The sequence below is a fragment of the Aulostomus chinensis genome, chromosome 19 (genome assembly GCF_037954235.1).
Source record: "Aulostomus chinensis isolate RoL2024-O1b breed Wild chromosome 19, RoL_Achi_v1.0, whole genome shotgun sequence".
NCBI classification, from domain to species: Eukaryota; Metazoa; Chordata; class Actinopteri; order Syngnathiformes; family Aulostomidae; genus Aulostomus; species Aulostomus chinensis.
Genome location: NC_141338.1, coordinates 1,668,305 through 1,686,295, shown reverse-complemented (window position 1 = coordinate 1,686,295; position 17,991 = coordinate 1,668,305). Strand labels below are relative to the sequence as shown.

Sequence of the window (17,991 nt, the reverse complement as noted above, 5' to 3'; positions counted from 1 at the left end):
CCTTTGAACACGAACGTGTCTGAGGGTGGGGGGGAAGTTTCTTTCACGATTTATATTTTACATTTCAGACGTGACAAAACCAACATTTTCTCCTCTGGCATCAACTTTGTTCACTGAATTCTGACTTTGAGCTCAAAATCCAAACATCGGTTTGTTCGTGGCCTCATCCTCCTCCGTAGAATGTCTTTGGGAAATTAATGCTTTTGTTTAGTTTGTCTCAGAATTTATCGTCTTTGTCCGTTCAATTTGTATTTTATTTTTAATCTTTACGTCACATCGTGGTGATTTTGGTCAAAACGTTGACTTTCACAATCGGAACCACCGCTTCGAATCCCACCGTGATTCAGGCCGAACGCGTCCCAGGTATTTACCTGAGTCAGGACTTCCGGCATTGTTGGTTAATGTGACACCTGTGTCGGGGGCGGGGCTGACTCGACCGGGAGCCGCGTCTCATCAAGGTGTGGCTCCGGCTGTTGTTATGAGCAGAGGCGGCAGTTTCAGTGAGCACTTCAGGTGAGGGAGTGAACCTGCGACAGGTGAGTGTCTCCGCGCTTCCATACTCGAGGTTTCTTAAACTCGGTGAATTAATTTGACCTGCAGCCACGACAAAAGAGCTTCACCTCAGTTCTCTCCTCAGCAGCAGGTCTGACAGTTCCGCGTTTGGGTAAACATGAGTGAAACAACCGGAAATGCTGCTTCTCTCGGACCAAACATGAATCTTTGTAGTTTTTTTAATAATAAAGATTTTTATCATCAACCTGCCGCTGGTGGCAGCCTCAGGTGACCGGGGGAGGCTTCTGGTTTCAGTGGGAGCATCTAAAATAGAGCTGGAAGTAGTTCTTCATATCGAACTAATCTGCACACACACACACACACACACATGTATTTCGACGTTACATGTCCATTCAGTGCAGCACTTCCCTGTTTCAGTTTCTCAAATATGAAGACTTGAAGCTTTAACTCTAAATATTTTTATATTTTGGGACAAAAACAATCTGATGACATCACGGGAGCTTTAGGAAGCAGTCACAGGACCCTCCTAACGCTCACAGGCAGATTAGGACATCAGTTTTCACGGTTATGGTGTCGACGTGTCTGATCCACAGGAATCAGACGTCGGTGGATCCAGCAGTCATGTCCTCCAGGCCCAACGGCAGCCCGCCGCCCTACGACGCGGAGAACGGATAGTAAGTTTCTCCAGTGACAGGTGTTTGCTGTCAGTTTGTCCTCCTCAGGTGTGAATCATCCACAACATGGCTCTTGTTGACGTTTTGTGACATGGAAGGAGTAGCGCTGCAGTCGCCTCTGGCGGTGGATGAGCTGATTGACGGCGGCCGTCCGTAGGAGTCCAGAGTTCAAGTGTGGATTTATCATCTTAAATTCTTACTGCGCTAACTGACCGAAATTGTCATGCTGTTGAGAACCACCTGGTCTTTACCGCCATCGAGGACTTGGTGTCTCTAGCAGGGTTACACTAGAACTGGTGGAGGGGTGGCGCAGAGGCCAGGGAGGAGCCCATCAAAGTTTGGTGCAGATCCACTCAGAAATTGGATTCCTTGGATGAGGCGTTTGGATGCTGCTGTTAGACATTTTGACGAGTACAAATGTGCTCTGTAAACTCAGGAGTGAGTAAAAGTCGGCACCGCCGCTCACAACCGAGGTTCGCCAATGTTTTCTTATTCTGGACCCCCAGGGTGGCTCTCATCAGAGCGTCACAGGAAGGAGGTGTTTTTGTAGTCCAACTAATCAGGAAGTCAGTATGTCAGGGATGAGGGTTTTTTTGTCGTCCAACAAAAAGTTTGCCTCTCCACCAAAAGCCAGTGTGATTGTTCTTGAAGTCATGTTATTAGTCAAGCTGAACTCTGGTTAAAACCAGGTTGGATTCTTCTTCTTCTTCTTCTTCTCCTCCACAGTACCGTTGCGCCTCAGCCGGCGTATTCTTACTACCCTGACGATGAGTTCCAGCACTTCTACCGCTGGTCGTCTCCACCAGGGATCCTTAAAATCATGGCCATCATCGTCATCGTGCTCTGTGTGGCCATATTTGCATGCGTTGCTTCCACTTTGGCTTGGGACAGCCAGGGAGCCCTGGGTTCTTTTGGGGGTATCGGCTATGGCGGAGGATACGGAGGAGGAGCGTACGGAGGAGGAGCATACGGGGGAGGAACGTACGGCAGCTTTGGGGGCGGTGCTTATGGGGCTGGAAACAACTACGGCTATGGCGGAATTGGAGGGAATTACAATGACCCCCGATCCAGCAAAGGGTTCATCATTGCCATGGCGGCCATCACCTTCATCACGGCGCTGGTCATCTTCATCATCATCGTGTCCCACCAGAGCATATCAGAGAGCAGGAAGTTCTACCTGGCTGTGATTATTGTCTGTGCCATCCTGGCCCTGCTCATGCTAATAGCCGCCATCGTGTACTTGGTGGCCGTCAACCCCATGGCCCAGTCCCAGGGCTCTGCCTACGGCAGCCAGATCGCCGGCCTGTGTGCTCAGTACCAACAACCGCAGCCCTCAGGCATGTTCGTCAACCAGTACCTCTACCACTACTGCGTCGTGGAGCCGCAGGAGGTGAAGCACACGTTTAACCGTTGTTTCCAAGCTCAGCATCGGAGCGTGTACTCAGTCGCTTGGTTTGTCTCTCATTGCAGGCCATCGCCGTGGTCTTCGGCTTCCTGGTGGCCATCGCTCTGATCATCATGCTTGTCTTCGCTCTGAAGACTCGCCAGAAAATCGGCACCTACGGCAAGAGCAACATTTTGTGGAGGAGAGTGAAGGTTGTTGACGAGATGGAGCCACCGCAGGACGTAGAGGCGTGGGTGAGTGACCTCGCAGATGCAGCCGCTACTCGGTGACCTCAAAGGCTCACCACAGACTAAACCACGACCGGTCGTCTTGAACTCACGGTGATGTCAGATGCAGCCGCTGGCTCACAGGAGCATCGTCTCAGTGTGACGATCAGTCACTCATGCAGCTTCCTGTCCACTGCCTTTGTTTGTTTGTTTGTTTGTTGTTGTTTACATGACTCAGAACCACCAGAGACTCTGCTCATCCGTTCTGGACGTTTATCTAATATTTGAAAGAGTTGCAGACTGCAGGACTGAGGACTCGCACGCAGCGGCGATGCAGGAGCGTCGCTCCTCATCTGTGATTTTTATTGAATTGTTGTTTTATTGCTTTAAAAAAAACAACCTGAACGAACCATCAGCTCCTTCAAACCGATGTTGAGCGACCGTTGATGCGTTGATCAATGTGCTACTATTTACCAGCAGGTGAACACAGACTCATAACCACGATAACCGTGTCACCATACTAAGCCATTCATTACCAGACAATGTGTCCGCCATGGAACTGAAGAAGAAAAACGCCTCTACAAAAAGGGGTCATTTGATTATATTTGGATCAGGTCATTCGTTGAGGGAAGTCAACGTGCCTCTAGAACACAAGGTGGCGGCACGCCCCCGTACGCCCCGTCACCCTAGTGGCAGTCAGACTTTCTTCTACCTCACAAAGTCAGATGGCGACGTGGCCGTCGAATGTCTCACAGTAAATGACAACACTGAATACGTCTCCCCGCTGGTCCCGAAATGTGTTGTTTTTGCTAACTTTACCACGTGACCTTTGACCTTTGAGCCTGATTTTGGGCCCATTGAAGGGGGCAGACGCAGCAGTACGCCCGTCCCAGCAATGTTCTCTCTCTGTTAGTTCTGCCTGGTGGTGTTCGTCACACAAACATGTGTACGTGTAGAAATCCACATACAGTCAGATTAAGACGATGAACTCACCTCTAACACGGTTTACATCATGTGTGTACTTGTGAGTACTACATGAAGCATGTCAGAACCAGCACCAGTCGTGGTTGGACTCTTGACTGAAGCGCCGCAGCCGTCGGGTGTGACAGCTGAAGCTGCTTCCTGTGAGCGCTGAGCTGCTGCAGCTGTTTGGAGCTGAAGTGGTTCGACCTGTTTGGCGACAGTCGCCTGTTTATCGGAGCGGGGGAAGAGGAGCCTGGTTTCAAGGTGTGGCGAGTACACGGAGGACAGTTTCAGTCTTATGCTGACATGTAGGAAGAATTCCACCAGAAACCCAAATCCTGGACGCATCATCAGTATGCTCATGTTTACATTCCTGGATGATTCACGCGTTCTGAAGCTATTTTCAGACGCGTTTTGCAACATACCTCATATTTAATAGACCCTCATAAGTAGCGATGAGTAGGTGAGTCACTCGCTGATAGTTACAAGTCCTTTCAGAGGAGTTCATGGTGGAGCAGTGAAGAGGAAGAACCGGTCGGGCCGGTGCTGAAACCACAAAGCCCACCAGCTAACAGGAACACGACACCAAAGCAGGAACACGACACCACACCAGGAACACGACACTGGGAACCAGAGATGCCAGACGGTGGTTCATGGGAACCCGTCTGGAACTGCTGAGGCCGAGTGATTGATGCGACCTGCAGCAGGTCGGTGTAGTCAGGCGTTTTGCCAGCGTGCGACGGCCCTGAAACTGAGTGATGTCGCATACTTTCAAGGGACGTGTCGGTGCAGGCTCCTGGCGCAGGAGCTGCTGGAGTCCCAGCGTGTCTGTTGAAGGAGTAAACACTGGCTGAGGCTGCAGGCTGAGGCAGCGCTCCAAATGTCAAGAATCACTTCAGAAGACCTTGAAAGGTGTCAAAGGTCGTAGCTGATGTGCAAAGCTGCTGAGGCGTCGCCTGTTTGACAGAGCAACACCAGCAAAGACGTGGGTCCATCGACTGTTAGACACCGACTGTGAAACTCTCGGCCGATAGTTGATGTTTCAAACAGCTGCTCATTGTTTGTGTTGTTATTTATGACACGTTATGAGCGAAAGAAAGAATATGACCATTACAAATATGTTCCAGGATCCACCCTCTACTGAGTAAGTCGAGTTTATCCACGTTTGTTGAGTTACCAGCTGCTAAGAAGCTGAGTCATCAGTCATAAAAGAAAACGTCCAAGCATAAACTCATCATCATGAGTACATAAATATTGTATTTATTCATACAAGTGCAAACAAGGTACTTTAACTCTTCACTTGTAGCGTCTGCAGCCATTTTGCATGATGGTGTCCAGAAGTGAGAATCCAGTTTATATTTAGTTATGATGTCATAACCATCTGAATGGCGTCGGCACCTGTAGAAACTTTAGGTCCCTCCTGAGGTTTACGTTGTTTTTTTAAGGTGGAAAAAAACTGCGTTATTTGCGATCTAACGATGGAGTACTACATCGCCCACAATCTTGATGTGTAAGAGCCACATCTCTGATTGGTGGAGAACACGGTTGCCATAGAGACGATTACAGCAGCCACTATCGTCAGGTCAGGTAGTGAGTTTCTGCACCTCTGAACGCAGTAACTTGTATCATCTAAAACAGGCTTGTACCTTTTACCTTTCCGTTGATTTACAGAATCCACTGTTTGTTCCAATGTCTGTGGATCTTTCCTGCAGGTGAACAATGTGTCTGTTCCGCCGGAGGAGCTCCCCATGTCAGACTTCCCTGAGAAGATGAGAGGCTCCAGGAGTCACCTGGATGACGAGAGCAACTACGACAAACCTCCCTACAACTACGCCCCCCAGTGAGTAGACAGGGCGGCAGACAACCGAGCCAGACTGAAGGTTCTCAAACCCTCTCGTGTTTTATTACTTTTACTTCCCCTTCAACAAAGAAGTTCCTGAAGGTCGTTTGTTCAGACTACAATGCTTTGATGCTGAACTGTGACGTGAATGTAAGGAAGCTGCGAAACAGAAAAAAGACCAAATGTGCAGTTTTGATGACATCAGCGTTCAGTCAGACACAAATGTGTGACTCTCCTTTGTCCTGTAGACCTGCAGCGGAGGAGAACCTGCCGCTACAGAATGCCCCCTACCACAGTGCCTCGGATGTGCCCAGCTCGGCAGGAAGACCCAAAAAGAGACGTCCTGGTCGTCCGCGTCGTGTGGACGGACAGGACTATGAGACTGACTACGCTTCCTCTGGGGACGAGCTGGACGACGACGAAGACTTCTACAGGTACGAATAACTGCAGACCAGAAGTTTGTGTCCCGTCAGAACCTCTCAGACTTCCGTGATCTGGACCCCAAGTTAAGTTAATAAGCCGTGGACCCCAAATTAATGGGCCCTCAAATCTGGAAAGGCTGAGGATGAGGTTCAGATGCAACGTAATTCAATTTTTTTTCCAGCATCATAAAAGCAAAATCCATGTATTTCCAGAAGACACTCCAGAACCCAGGCAGAGTTGATCTGACTGCCAATCACAACACGAAAAATGTTCTTATGACAAAACAGACCAACACATGGGGCGTAGCGATGGACTAGAAAGAAACTGAGACCAGTTTTCAGTGACTAAAACGTTTAATCAGCTAAAACTTGACTAATATAACCAGGATGAAGACGACTAAAATGAACAACAAGAACTTTAATGTGTTGTAAAGAAAAAGTTCCCTTTCTTTCTCTCCTCAAGTGAATTTCCTCCGATAGCCAACGAGCCGGAACGCAACAGCTACAAGCGAGAGTTTGACCTGGACCACCAGGAGTACAAGGACCTGCAGGCGGAGCTGGACGGCATCAACAAGAACCTGTCGGAGGTGGACCGGGAGCTGGACGAGCTGCAGGAGGGCAGCCCGCAGTACCTGGTGAGGGCCGACACCGACCCGCCTGCCGAATGTTCTATCATTTGGGTATAATTGTCGCGGTTGAGCTGGATTTCCACTTCCAATCACTGATGCAGTTTGAATGAGACGTTTCTGTGCGCATGGAATGATTGCGTGCAGTATTAAAAGGTTGCACTCAAAGTTGCTGACAGAGGACTTGGAGAGGGAATTTCTGTTAAAGTAAAAAAGTTATCAAGATCTTTTAAAAGTACACTGTATTCCCAACCATTGCCCCCCCACACACTTTTTTTTAAGGGTCCCATTTGGAGCTCTTTCCATCTTCAATTTGTTTTTATTAATTTTTTTTTCATTTACCAGGATGCTTTGGATGAGTACCACAGAATAAAGGACATGAAACGGGTAAGTGGATCCGGCATGGCCTGGCCGCACATGGATCGCTGCAGCGTCGTAGTTCTGCCAGGCTTCGGTTCACTAAGTCAAAGTCTTTTCCTCCTGAACAGTCTGCAGACTACCAGACCAAGAAGCGCAGGTGTAAATATCTGAAGGCCAAACTGAACCACATCAAGAAGATGGTCAGCGACTACGACCGCCAGGCCTGAACGCCTCCCCGGACCCCACGCCTGTCCAGACCGGAGCCGGTAAGGTGTGAGGCTACGGCTTCACGTCGGGGACGCTGGTGTCCATGACGTCACCTGAGTTGGCCCGAGCTGATGGCTGGTGAAATACTACAAAGGTTGTTTGAGACAAATATTCTGTCCTGCGTTGCTGATGTGTGGATTGTATCACCTGCTGTTGACACTCGTGTATTTATTTCGCCAAATGTGATCGGAGTGTAATGTAGATGAATTCTGCTACGAGTCACAGTTACACAATGCCAGTTAACCATGACTCAGCTGATATGCAAATTTTTTTAACTGATTTTAATCCTTTTAATGGCAGTGCATCATGTAAATAAGCGGGAGGCACTGACGTCTGATTTTATCCGTTTTTAGATGTAAATTCACAGGTGATTCGCGATGGATACTAGAACAAACACTTGCATTAGCCTTGGATGCAAACTCATGTATTTTTTAAAGGATTTGTGATACATTTTTATGATAATAAAAAAGAAATGTATAAATTTTTTTCTGCCGTTCTGCACTTTTGTAGCTCCAGTTTCACATTGTAGCATCATTTAAGGGTTTCTTGTTGCTGTATTTCGCAGAGGCGGTCATGAGTGACTGGGATGATCTTGCGCAGGGCCAGTGGCATCAGGCAAGCGTGCTAACGCTAATGTTTGTCACATTAAGTACCTTGTAAGTGCTGTGTCATAGGCAACAGGGCTCATCCAGCGAGAGGGGAAACATCCTCAAGAATTCCAGAGACGGTCCAGCTGCCTATGACGCAGCACCTCTGAGTAAACTTGACCTTGATGACCGGGACTATTCGCTGATACGTTAGCTGGCCTGCTAATGCTGCTAAAGCTAATGTGTGAGTATGAATTAATCTGAGGGCAAGAAACTGTAACCACATGTATTCACTCAAAGCCAAACATTGCCAGTTGTTGCACAGACGCATGGGAAAGAATAAAAGTCTCGTTTTCACAGCAGAGACGCTGTTTGGCTTCCGGCCGGGCGGAACCGCACAGGACGTCTGACAGTTCACCGTTGAAGATGACATGTTTGATAAGCAGGGAAAACAGTTTCTGATCAGAAGAGTTGACTGAAATAATAATTGAGAGCAAAGCTGCAGATCGAATCTCAGGATGGCGCTAGTGGTTTAGTGCGTGGGTCCAAGGGCAGCACCGGAAACGGAATGTAGAGAAGTACATTTATTTGATGTACGAGCCAATATCAGAATCAGCGCCGTCCCCAAGTATCTATCCTTGGCCTGACTCTGATACATACCGAAGAACTTCATGCTGTTGTTTTGAACTGCTCGGTCTGCATGGAGTGTCTCCTCAGCAGCATCCGCCGGGTCATGTCTTTGGGATGCCCAGGAGGAGCAGTGGGGAGGAACGTTTTTAGACCCAAGTCCTTCTCGTAGAAGCAACCACCGCCGCTCATGTTTAAGTTACAAACATCGAGGATAGGTGTGCTGGGGGAGTTGAGGATCAGAGGCGGCAGAGATCGAGGTCGGGACTGGGAGTTGTGGTCCAACAAGAAGGTACCAGATCCCCTGCGTTCGTACCCAGAGAGAAGTCTCTTGTTCAGACCCAACAGGGACTCCCTTGAGCCCTGTGTGCTGGAGCAACGTACGGGTGCCAGCATCTTGCCTGATTGGTCTCTCACCCTCTGCTGGGGGTCCTTGGGGAGATTTCGGATGTCTACAGCCAGCTGGGGCTCGGAACTGTAGATGTCGGCACCCAGTTTTCTCCTCTGGATGATGCTGTGCAGGCTTGACGAGGCCATCCTGTGAAGAGGAGTGCCGAGGTTCTTTCCACCGGAGACAGAGGTTGGCGCAGCACCATTTGTTCCAAGGGTTTCAGAATGCAGATTAGGATGAGATGAAGAGTGGCATGACAGAAGACCTGGTAAGGAAATCTGCTGTCCCACGTGTTTGCTGTATTCATTCTTTTCACGTCCCTCTGCTTCTTTATCAGCTGCCAATTCCCCCTCGTAGCTGTCACACTTTGAATTTTTGTCCTGGTCTTGTCGGGGAATTCTAAGACTGAGTTCTTCAGCTTGGTTGGGGTCTTGGCTGTTTTTTGAGGTTGAGGCCCCTCGAGGCTGTCGGCTGAGCAGAGACGCCGGGATCTTTAGCCAGGGTTCTGAGTTCAACCTCAGGAGGGGCTGCTGCTCACCGTTCGCCGTTGCTTGGCCGAGCCCACGGAGGCGTGATGGAGAACATGGATGAGAGCTTGCACCACAGGACTGGGCCTCTATAAAGGAAAAGATGGGCTTTGGGGGATGTAAAGTAGAGAAGGAGCATGGGGGGGAGGTGATGAGCTGAATTTCAGAAGGAGACGCAGGAGCAGCGGGTTTGTCTGTCTGATCAAGAGGCCCGAGCGGAGGTAAGCTGAGGCACTGCTTCGCTGCTTCACATGGGAGTTTGTCAGTGGCTATGATGATGACCTCCTTCCCCTTGGCCTTGCATGAGTCGAGCAAAAGCCTCAGAACCTTCCAGTCTCCAGCCATGACTGCGTAAACCAGCGCTGATGTCCCAGTCTGGTCCTCCAGGCCAATGTCTGCTCCGCTATCTAGGAGCAGAGAGACCACCTCGAGGCCTGCTTTCTCCCGGCAGGCGTGCATCAGCACAGAACAACCCTCTTTGTCCTGGATGTTGGGATCTGCTCCTTTCTCCAGAAGAAATTGGACCAGTTTGACCCTGCTGACGCTCTGGGCATCGATATACTGGGTTCTGCAGGCTACCATGAGGGGGGTCTGGCCTTGACCGTCGCTCTCGTTGATGTAAGCTCCTCCATCTAGGAGCAGGCGGGTCAGTCGCAGGCGACGCAGGAACACGGCCTTCAGAAGAGGGTTACTTGAATCCATGGCCACGCCAGCGTTGCAGCCCTCTCCCTCCATCTGTGGCTCTGAGCGCTGGTCTCTAGGGTGCAGGTGGACTGGTGTCTGGGGACAGGACCAAAAAGACAAAGAAGAAGACCAGCAGTAGAACAGCTGGGCTGGATTCGTCCCATCATGTCTCCTTCAGAAAATGTTTAACTGATACTTCACCCAAAAAGGACAGTTTTTTTTCCCCTCCTTCACCACTTCTTGGTGACGCCAGAATGCAGAAAGAGCCGGCCATGTACATTTTTCTCAACGCTAATGGAGACTGACAGCAGCACAACTGTCCAAGAATGAACCACAACAGACGTCTTCTAGGTGGTTTGTTTAACCTCCAGTCAAAGTGTTGTTGATCACTGATCGTCTGTCTGGATTAAGAGGACCTGGATTGAAGCGGACGGCCTGGTGAGTTCATAGACAGTTTAGCTGTTGTTAGCTCCCGTTTGCTTCAAGCTAAATATACGTGGCTGACTCTGTCTGCATTCTGGAGTCACAGAGAAATCATGCAGGAGGGAACACATCGTTGTGAGCTCAAGGTTCTGGTCTTGGATGAAGTATCACATTAACCCCCCCCCAGTTGCTGCTGACACTGAGGATGCGGCCTCAGTGGAACACATTGAACAACATTTTGATAAAATCAGCTTTAATTAAAATGTTCCTCATCTTATCTTTGTTTTGGGACTGATCGGGGCTTTCAACTCTCCAGCGCTAAGAGATGATTTTGGCTGTTTTGCTGCTTTCACGTGCTCGTCCTCGCCAGCGCCAGCAGAGGCAGACAGTCTCCATCAGCTTTTGTACTGTTTGTCCTTGCTTCCCTCTATTAAACCTTATAAGGTGGCGGTTGCCAATGGCTCCGACGGCAGCAGAGCGTGTTCCTGCATGAGTCACAGCCCGTGGAGCTGCAACATGACAAGACTCACATCTATGGAGGACAGAAACTATTTTCTCATTATGGATGCACCCTCTGCAAAGGAAATACCGTGGCATTTGAGGCAGGTTTTGATCCCGATGATGAAAACACAGCCAGTTAATGTTGAAAAGAACCCTTAAAGACCTGGTGCAACCACGTAATTGGGATGAAAGTTTTAGGGCGAGTCAGGTTCCACAGCCAGAGGTCCAAGCTTGTCTTTGAGTTTTAGTTCATGTTTTTATCTGCCACAGAGGCTGAGAAATCACGGTTTGAGAGGGTAAATCTGTCGAGAATCTTCTGTTCAGAGGTTTTTGCAGACGTCTCCAGGTCTAAGACACACCTGGCCGTTTTTAAAAATGCCAAGCGCGCATGCATGGGAACAGAATGCCTGACGTGTTGCTTCATGTGTGCGGTTCTCTTAGAACTAAATTTGGACTCATTTATCATTCCGCATGCGTCGCGGCATGTTCTCGTCTAGGTTGCCAACGGGTTCTCGTGTTCCTCCTCGGCGTTGGACGTTAACATGCATGGAGGCGCTGCTTTGGCAGGTTGTGTGTTTGTTGCTGTTGGTTTTTATCATTGTGTGCTTTGATTGCATTTAGGGTTGCTTTTTTTTAGGGCCTGAGCCAGAAGGTACTTCTGGCGAAGACCCTATTATGTTTGCTGGGCAGAGCAACACATTAGCAGCACTAAAAACACTAAAAACACACACTAAACAGTGTCCCAGGCCCCCCCAACACCCATGAGGCAACTGGGCCAGACGGCCCGGAGCCAGTTTTCACATACACACCCATTCAAAACCTGGTATTATACTGTTCTTGCTCTCAATGAGTGCGCGCTATATGCGCATAATGCGCATAACGCGCATAATCTAATTTGACCCCCTGAACATGCATGAAATTCGCTGAAATTCGGCACAATCGTTCGGTCTGTCTCAACATTCACTAATCAAAAACAAAAACGCCACTAAAGTCTATAGCGCCACCTAGGGAGCCACACAAAAAAAAGATAATTTTTTTTAATTTCGCGCGCTATAACTCCTCACACAAAACTCCCACAGACATGGGACCAACACCGTTGGACTCGTCTCATCAAGACGAACAATTCTTACACTCTGACCCCTCACCTATCTCCAACAGAATGTCCACAAATTGGACAAAACTGTCAAAATCAGGACTTTTTTTACTCCCCTAACAAAATCTATCTCCTCCTAAACCGTAAATGCCAGAGCTTCCAAACTTTCACACATTACTCTCCCAACTGTGCTCTTCAAAAATCTTTAAAGGCTAATATACTACGCACTCGGTTTGGATTTTATAAGCCCTCAAAGTGGGGGAGACAAGTTTCACGCAAAAATCCCTACAAAAATATGGTATTTTGTGTGACTTTTGACCAACGAATGCCGACTTATTCAGCTTTTACACACTACATTTCTCTGAATCCTCCACTCTCTCCACTCTAGCACAGATCAGACACAGTGCAGCGGGGGAGGGGTTCTTAAAGGGCCAGCTGGCAGCTCTGCTCTCAGCTCTGCTCTCAGCTCTGACAGAGATGGCAGAGAGCGAGCAGAGAAGGGAGGGGCTCTTAAAGGGCCGGCTCTCAGCTCTGCACTCGCACTGTGCAGCGCACTGAGGCTCGTATCTCCTAAACTACAAGGCCTAGGGATTTGCCGATTACACCGTTGGATTCAGGCTGGTGTCAAGGACGCGGCCGTAGGCCGCGCGGGGGCTCAGGCCCTAACAACGCTGCTTGCAGCTTTAATTTTTCTTTTCTTTTTTTCCTTTTGGCACCGCAGACGTGATGTCCCTCCTCCTGCTGGCGGCCGTCCTCAAACCACAAACACATCCCCTGCAGTGCGTCTGACAGATGGAGGTGCAGGTTGGTGCAGCTGGCGTCCATCTCCTGATCACCTCGTCTCGCAACAGAACCCTCTTTAGGTTGACTGATGATGTCATCATGGGATGTTTGGGTTGATGTTCAGACGCCTTTCAGAAGCAGCATCACTCATCTGACCCTCGCTGACATCATAACAATAACAAATAAATATAACTTTCCCTGCTAATTTTCAGTCTAAATGAAGCTAATTTTAATGTTTATTTCAAGGTTGTTGTTGTTTTTTTTTGATTTTTCACAGTTAGTTTTTTTTTGGGGGGGTGTTCAACAGATATAAATTAGTAATACATTTGATTAAATATTTAAGTAACAAAACCAACAACTGTAATTAGTAAAAATATAAATATATGTTTAATTATTGTCTGTTAAAATCATATTTAAAAGTCAACGATCGTGTGAAAATTAGCAAATAGGGACAGGACATATTTCTTCAAATTCAAACGGTTTCGTTCCTGAAGATTTTCATTCCAGCGTTTGAAAACCAGAACACTTGAACTGTCAGGTGAAACAAATGTGAGCTCTCATCAGCGAGCAATGCTCCAACACGCCGCCTCACACCTGAAGCCTCCACGTCGCGCCGTGGAGGCTTCAGGTGTGAGGCGGCCGAGACGCACCTGGTGTGAGTTGCGGCTTCTGGTTCACACGCGCCGGTCCTCCGGTTCAGGCTGCACGTGTCAGCAGGTGATCGCGACGTTCAGACGTGGAGCTGCAGCACAAATCAGCCTGCGTGGTTCACTCAGGTATCTGCACACCTCGCTCTCCTCGAGAGACTGACAGGCTCCCCAGGCTCCAGCCGGGACCCCCGTCTCTCTCAGACGTGGACCCCCACAGAGCTGCGCCCGCCGCCCTCGCTGACCGCCAGGCTGATGTGACGCTCTCCTCTGGTGGCTCCTCAGAGAGAGAGAGAGAGAGAGAGAGAGAGAGAGAGAGACGGGTTTGTTGTCAAGCAGGGCTAAGAAATGGATAGTCCATCATCATCGCGGGGGGGGGGGACCCGCAGCTTTTTCTTTCGTTTAAGGAGTTTCAGCCCTGCAAAGAGCTGGTGACTGCAAAAGTGCCTCACAGGAGTGAGAAATGATTCTGTCCACCTTATCAGTGACATCACCATGACAACCACCAAGGAGGCTGGATGACTGAGCCGTTGTGACTGTGCTACCAGAGCTGCTCTTTGTGACTGTGTGGGAGTTTGATGCACCTGCAGACCGTTTAACCTGCAGCCAGAATAACTCAGCACAGCCGCTAGAGCGAGGAGGAGGAGGGGAGAGGAGGAAGAGGGGAGGAGGAGGGGGAAGAGGAGGAGGAGGGGAGGAGGAGGGGGAAGAGGAGGAGGAGGGGAGGGGAGAGGAGGAGGAGGAGGGGGAAGAGGAGGAGGAGGGGGAAGAGGAGGGGAGGGGAGAGGAGGAGGAGGAGGGGAGAGGTGGGGAGGGGAGAGGAGAGGAGGGGAGGAGAGGAGGGGAGAAGGAGAGGAGAGGAGGAGGGGAGGAGAGGAGGAGGGGCAGCAAGCATGAGAGACGCATTCAAAAGAGTCAGGAATGAAAACATGGATTCTTTGTCTCCTGTCTCTCAAAGTCAGCTGGTAGTTGTTTAGACAGAGGTGGAGGGTTTCCATGGCTTTGCTGTAACCATAGAAACAATGAGGTGATGCTGCAGTTCACAGTTCTGCCACACAGTGTCAGTGTATGACAACTTGGCTCATTGGTACAATAATGAAAATAAAGTCACCTGCAGCGACAGCAGATAAACATAGATAAATGTATGTCGTCTTAAAACCAAATTCAGATCACTACTGCTAATACTACCACGACTACTACCACCACCACTACTACTACTCCTGCTACTATTAATACTGCTAATAATGATAATAAAACAAGCAAAACTCATTTCACTCCATTATTGTTTCACATCACATTTTTAAATCCACACTTTCTGGATACTTGAGTGCTAAATAAAACCAAAGCAGACACATAAATGATAACCTCTTAAAAAGAGAAAATGAAATCAAATAAACATGATGAATGGGGATTAAAACTCAAAAATTAAGAATAAAGTTGAATAAAAGGATGAAGTTCAGCTGCTGACCAATACGGACGAATAAAATGAATTTATGATTAAAAGTAGGATGGATCCGTTAAAAAATAAATGTGGGAGCGTGAACCTCGACAAAAAAATGTCCCTGACTAACAGAAGACATTGATCAGTAGCCTGTAGTAAGCTAGCATGCTAAGATGCTAAACAAAGACGACAAGCTAAGCTAACTGTGAGTACGCTGGCATGGTTGTTATGAATATTTATTCCTTTGTTGTTTCATGGACGTAGACTGTTAATTCATGAATGGACTGAAACGTTTCAATGATCTTGGCCCGTTTGGGTTCATCTGAATGCCACTTAGACCTGCGGGTCAAAGGTCAAGCGATAGTTGTAGAGGAGAGGGGGCTGGTTTGCTCGTGTTACGGAATCACGCAGTATCCCAAGTTGCAACGTGTACAGGAACATTTCAGGGTAAAAATACCCTCCTGCTGCAGTCGCCTCTGCTGTGGAGGAAATCACCTCAGTGAGGAAGCAGAGGAAGAAGAACTCTCAGCTGGAAACGCACACACACCCACAGGACGGTATGTTTAGCCATGGTGACTAACCGGCCCTCAACGGGAGCGAACTCTTCAGAGGGTTTCATTTGGTCGGCTTTATATGGATTTCTACCATCACAGAGCTGCGAGTGGATAACGGCTGTCATCGTGTCTTTGTTGTGTTACTACTTTTATTTCATGTGTTTGTCCTCCAAGTGAGGGGAAGGAGAACTGTCAGGCCAGAAACATCCTGAGTGGAGTCTGGACGGGAGCAGCCGCGCGAGGAGAACTCATGACTCCGCTGGCTTGTGACTCCTGGCGGCTCTGCTACCCTGCAACTCTGCTTTAGATACTGTTTTTTCTCGTTAACACAATCCTCCAGGCCTTTATAAGTCCAAGTACCCACAAACTCCATGATGATGTGTGCAAGATCTTGCTAGAGGACACTGGTTTCTCTCCCCTCCTCAGGTCCCCTCCAGGCTTCCGTATGGTGGGGGAAAAGTAGCTTTGAACTGCAGACTGACACCGCTCGTGAAGACGGACCGCATCTCTGAGTGCAGTTTGATCGACGTCTCACTTTTCGTGTCCTGATGGCGACGGACGGCGGTCCGACCCACTCAGGTTGTTGTCTTTCAAACTTCCCTCTCACACCTATGAAGTTATGTGATGAATTCCTGTTGTGCCTCGTTGTGTTTAGGGATTTTCCAAATGATGGCTGGGGGACCTCGTGCTGATGATGCAGTCCGTTAGCCTGCTGATTAGCCTCCTTCCTTCTTGTTAGCACCCACCAACCACACCCCAGACAAGACGGCGCCTGTCGGTGTCACTAGGAGCCAGAGAGGAGGCTGAGTGTTTCTCTTGTTGCCTGTTTTTTTTTTCCCTGCGTCCTTGATGTTACATAAGTTCTATTTTCATGAAACAAAACTCAGGGAGAAGGAATATGTTTGTTTCGTATATTGAAACCTGCAGACCAGGGAAGGCTTGTGTTCGTTTCTCCCTAAATAACCCGCGGCAGCGTCGCATCACCTCACAGGTACCAGATGCTGCGGCAGCTGGGAGTTTAATCACCAGCAGAAATGTGACAAGAGCTTGTAAAGAGACCATTGTCTCATAAAACCGGTGTTTTATCTAAACTGAGCTCCATGATGTCATCATAACAACACATAAACAAAGCAGATCTGTAGGTTTTTTTAGGGATTTAAGAGCAGCGGTCATGGTGGCAGTTGCTCGGTAATCCTCGGTAATCCCTCACTGGCTATATGTCCAGATGAGAGCACGCTCGCCATTCAGAATGCATCTTTTTTCTTTCACCATTTTTATGTGTTTAAGGACAAAGTTTTGCACGGATTTTTCTTCATCTGTGACCTTGTTTTGCTTCTAATCTGTGTAACTACTAATCTACAAAAGAAACAACAACTACGAGAACAAAAAAAATGCAAATTACGAAAGACGAAACTAAACATTTTTAAATGTAATCGATTTTTTGATGTATTTTGTGAGAGATTTGGCAACGGCAAAAAAAAAAAAAAAAAGCAGGGAAGTTGCAAGAGTAGCAGCAAAAACGAGCTTTGACGACGAAACTAGAAGGTCACGTTTTGAAGGTGAAATGCAAATTTGATTTCATTTAAACGCCTTTAAATGAAAGGCTTTTTAACATTAAACATCTCCAGCTTCGAGTGTCCCAGCAGAGCAAAGTCACTTCAAGTGGGGGTCTCTACTGGATGTAAGGCTTTAGCTTTCATTTATAAGGAGTTACAGCAAAATGTAGCCTGAAGTAGAAATACTCCAGCTGTGCTGCGTGATGCATACTGGGAGGGACCTGAGCGGTTCTGAACGGCGGCGTCCGGTGCTGCGGTGCCGCGTGTCCTTGGCCTCTCCTTTAACCTGGCATGGCTTGTTTCTCTTGCGCTGCTGCTCCTCATATTAAGCTGCAGTGAGACTTTTTCATTTGGAAGCGCAGGCTCCATTTGCCAGTGGACACGGAGGTCAGAGGTGGCCTTTAATTCTCTGGAACTGATAAAAGGTGACGGGACGAGGTTAATCTGTGACGGTTAATGGGTTGGCTCGCTAAGCCTGTCCACCTACAACATGAAATTCTGATTTTTAATCACTTGAGAACAAGAAATAATGCTATTAACATATGTACACAGTGGTGTTTTCCTTGTTCTGTTTTATTTCAGACCTGAAGTCTCTTTTGTGGTGTCCCCCAAGGTTCTAATGTGGGTCCCCTCTTATCTGCTGTAAATTTGCTCCTTCTCAGTGGCCTCTTTGAATCTGGGGAGACTCTCATCCAGAGTGTTTGACCTGGTTAGAATTCCTGTTAACCAGTTGGCCAATCGGTGTCCTTGAATGCGACGATGCAGTTACATCAGGGTGAATCAGTCAAAATACCAGTGGTGGCGCTGCAGTAGTGAAGCTGTGTGCTTGGACTGGGAATAAGTCTTCAGAGTTCTCTCTGCTGGATTTGGGAAACGTTATAATATAAAATTAATAAAAGAC

At 48.3% G+C, this 17,991-nt stretch overlaps 2 protein-coding genes across 2 annotated transcripts; one reads left to right on the top strand and one right to left on the bottom strand.

The window, feature by feature from the left end:
* Positions 1-402: 402 nt before the first annotated feature.
* On the top strand, positions 403-7,740 carry oclna (occludin a). Its single transcript, XM_086186579.1, has 9 exons — positions 403-536; positions 1,107-1,187; positions 1,914-2,577; positions 2,658-2,825; positions 5,474-5,601; positions 5,850-6,035; positions 6,487-6,658; positions 6,995-7,036; positions 7,138-7,740. The coding sequence occupies exons 2-9, from the start codon at positions 1,135-1,137 to the stop codon at positions 7,234-7,236; spliced, it is 1,512 nt and encodes a 503-aa protein (XP_086042705.1). The 5' UTR covers positions 403-536; positions 1,107-1,134; the 3' UTR covers positions 7,237-7,740.
* ankrd34ba (ankyrin repeat domain 34Ba) lies at positions 6,328-13,895 on the bottom strand. Its single transcript, XM_086186577.1, has 2 exons — positions 13,543-13,895; positions 6,328-10,188 (listed from the first exon to the last, which is right to left on the bottom strand). Exon 2 carries the CDS (start codon positions 10,141-10,143, stop codon positions 8,533-8,535), a length of 1,611 nt encoding a protein of 536 aa, XP_086042703.1. The 5' UTR covers positions 10,144-10,188; positions 13,543-13,895; the 3' UTR covers positions 6,328-8,532.
* Between the last annotated feature and the right edge of the window lie 4,096 nt (positions 13,896-17,991).

Bases quoted from the DNA above. Each gene is read 5' to 3' on its own strand.
- oclna (XM_086186579.1), top strand. From the start codon at position 1,135: ATGTCCTCCAGGCCCAACGGCAGCCCGCCGCCCTACGACGCGGAGAAC. The intron at 5,602-5,849 runs GTGAGTAGACAG...TTTGTCCTGTAG, and splicing joins CCCTACAACTACGCCCCCCA to ACCTGCAGCGGAGGAGAACC. The intron at 6,036-6,486 runs GTACGAATAACT...TCTCTCCTCAAG, and splicing joins GACGACGAAGACTTCTACAG to TGAATTTCCTCCGATAGCCA.
- ankrd34ba (XM_086186577.1), bottom strand. From the start codon at position 10,143: ATGGAGGGAGAGGGCTGCAACGCTGGCGTGGCCATGGATTCAAGTAAC.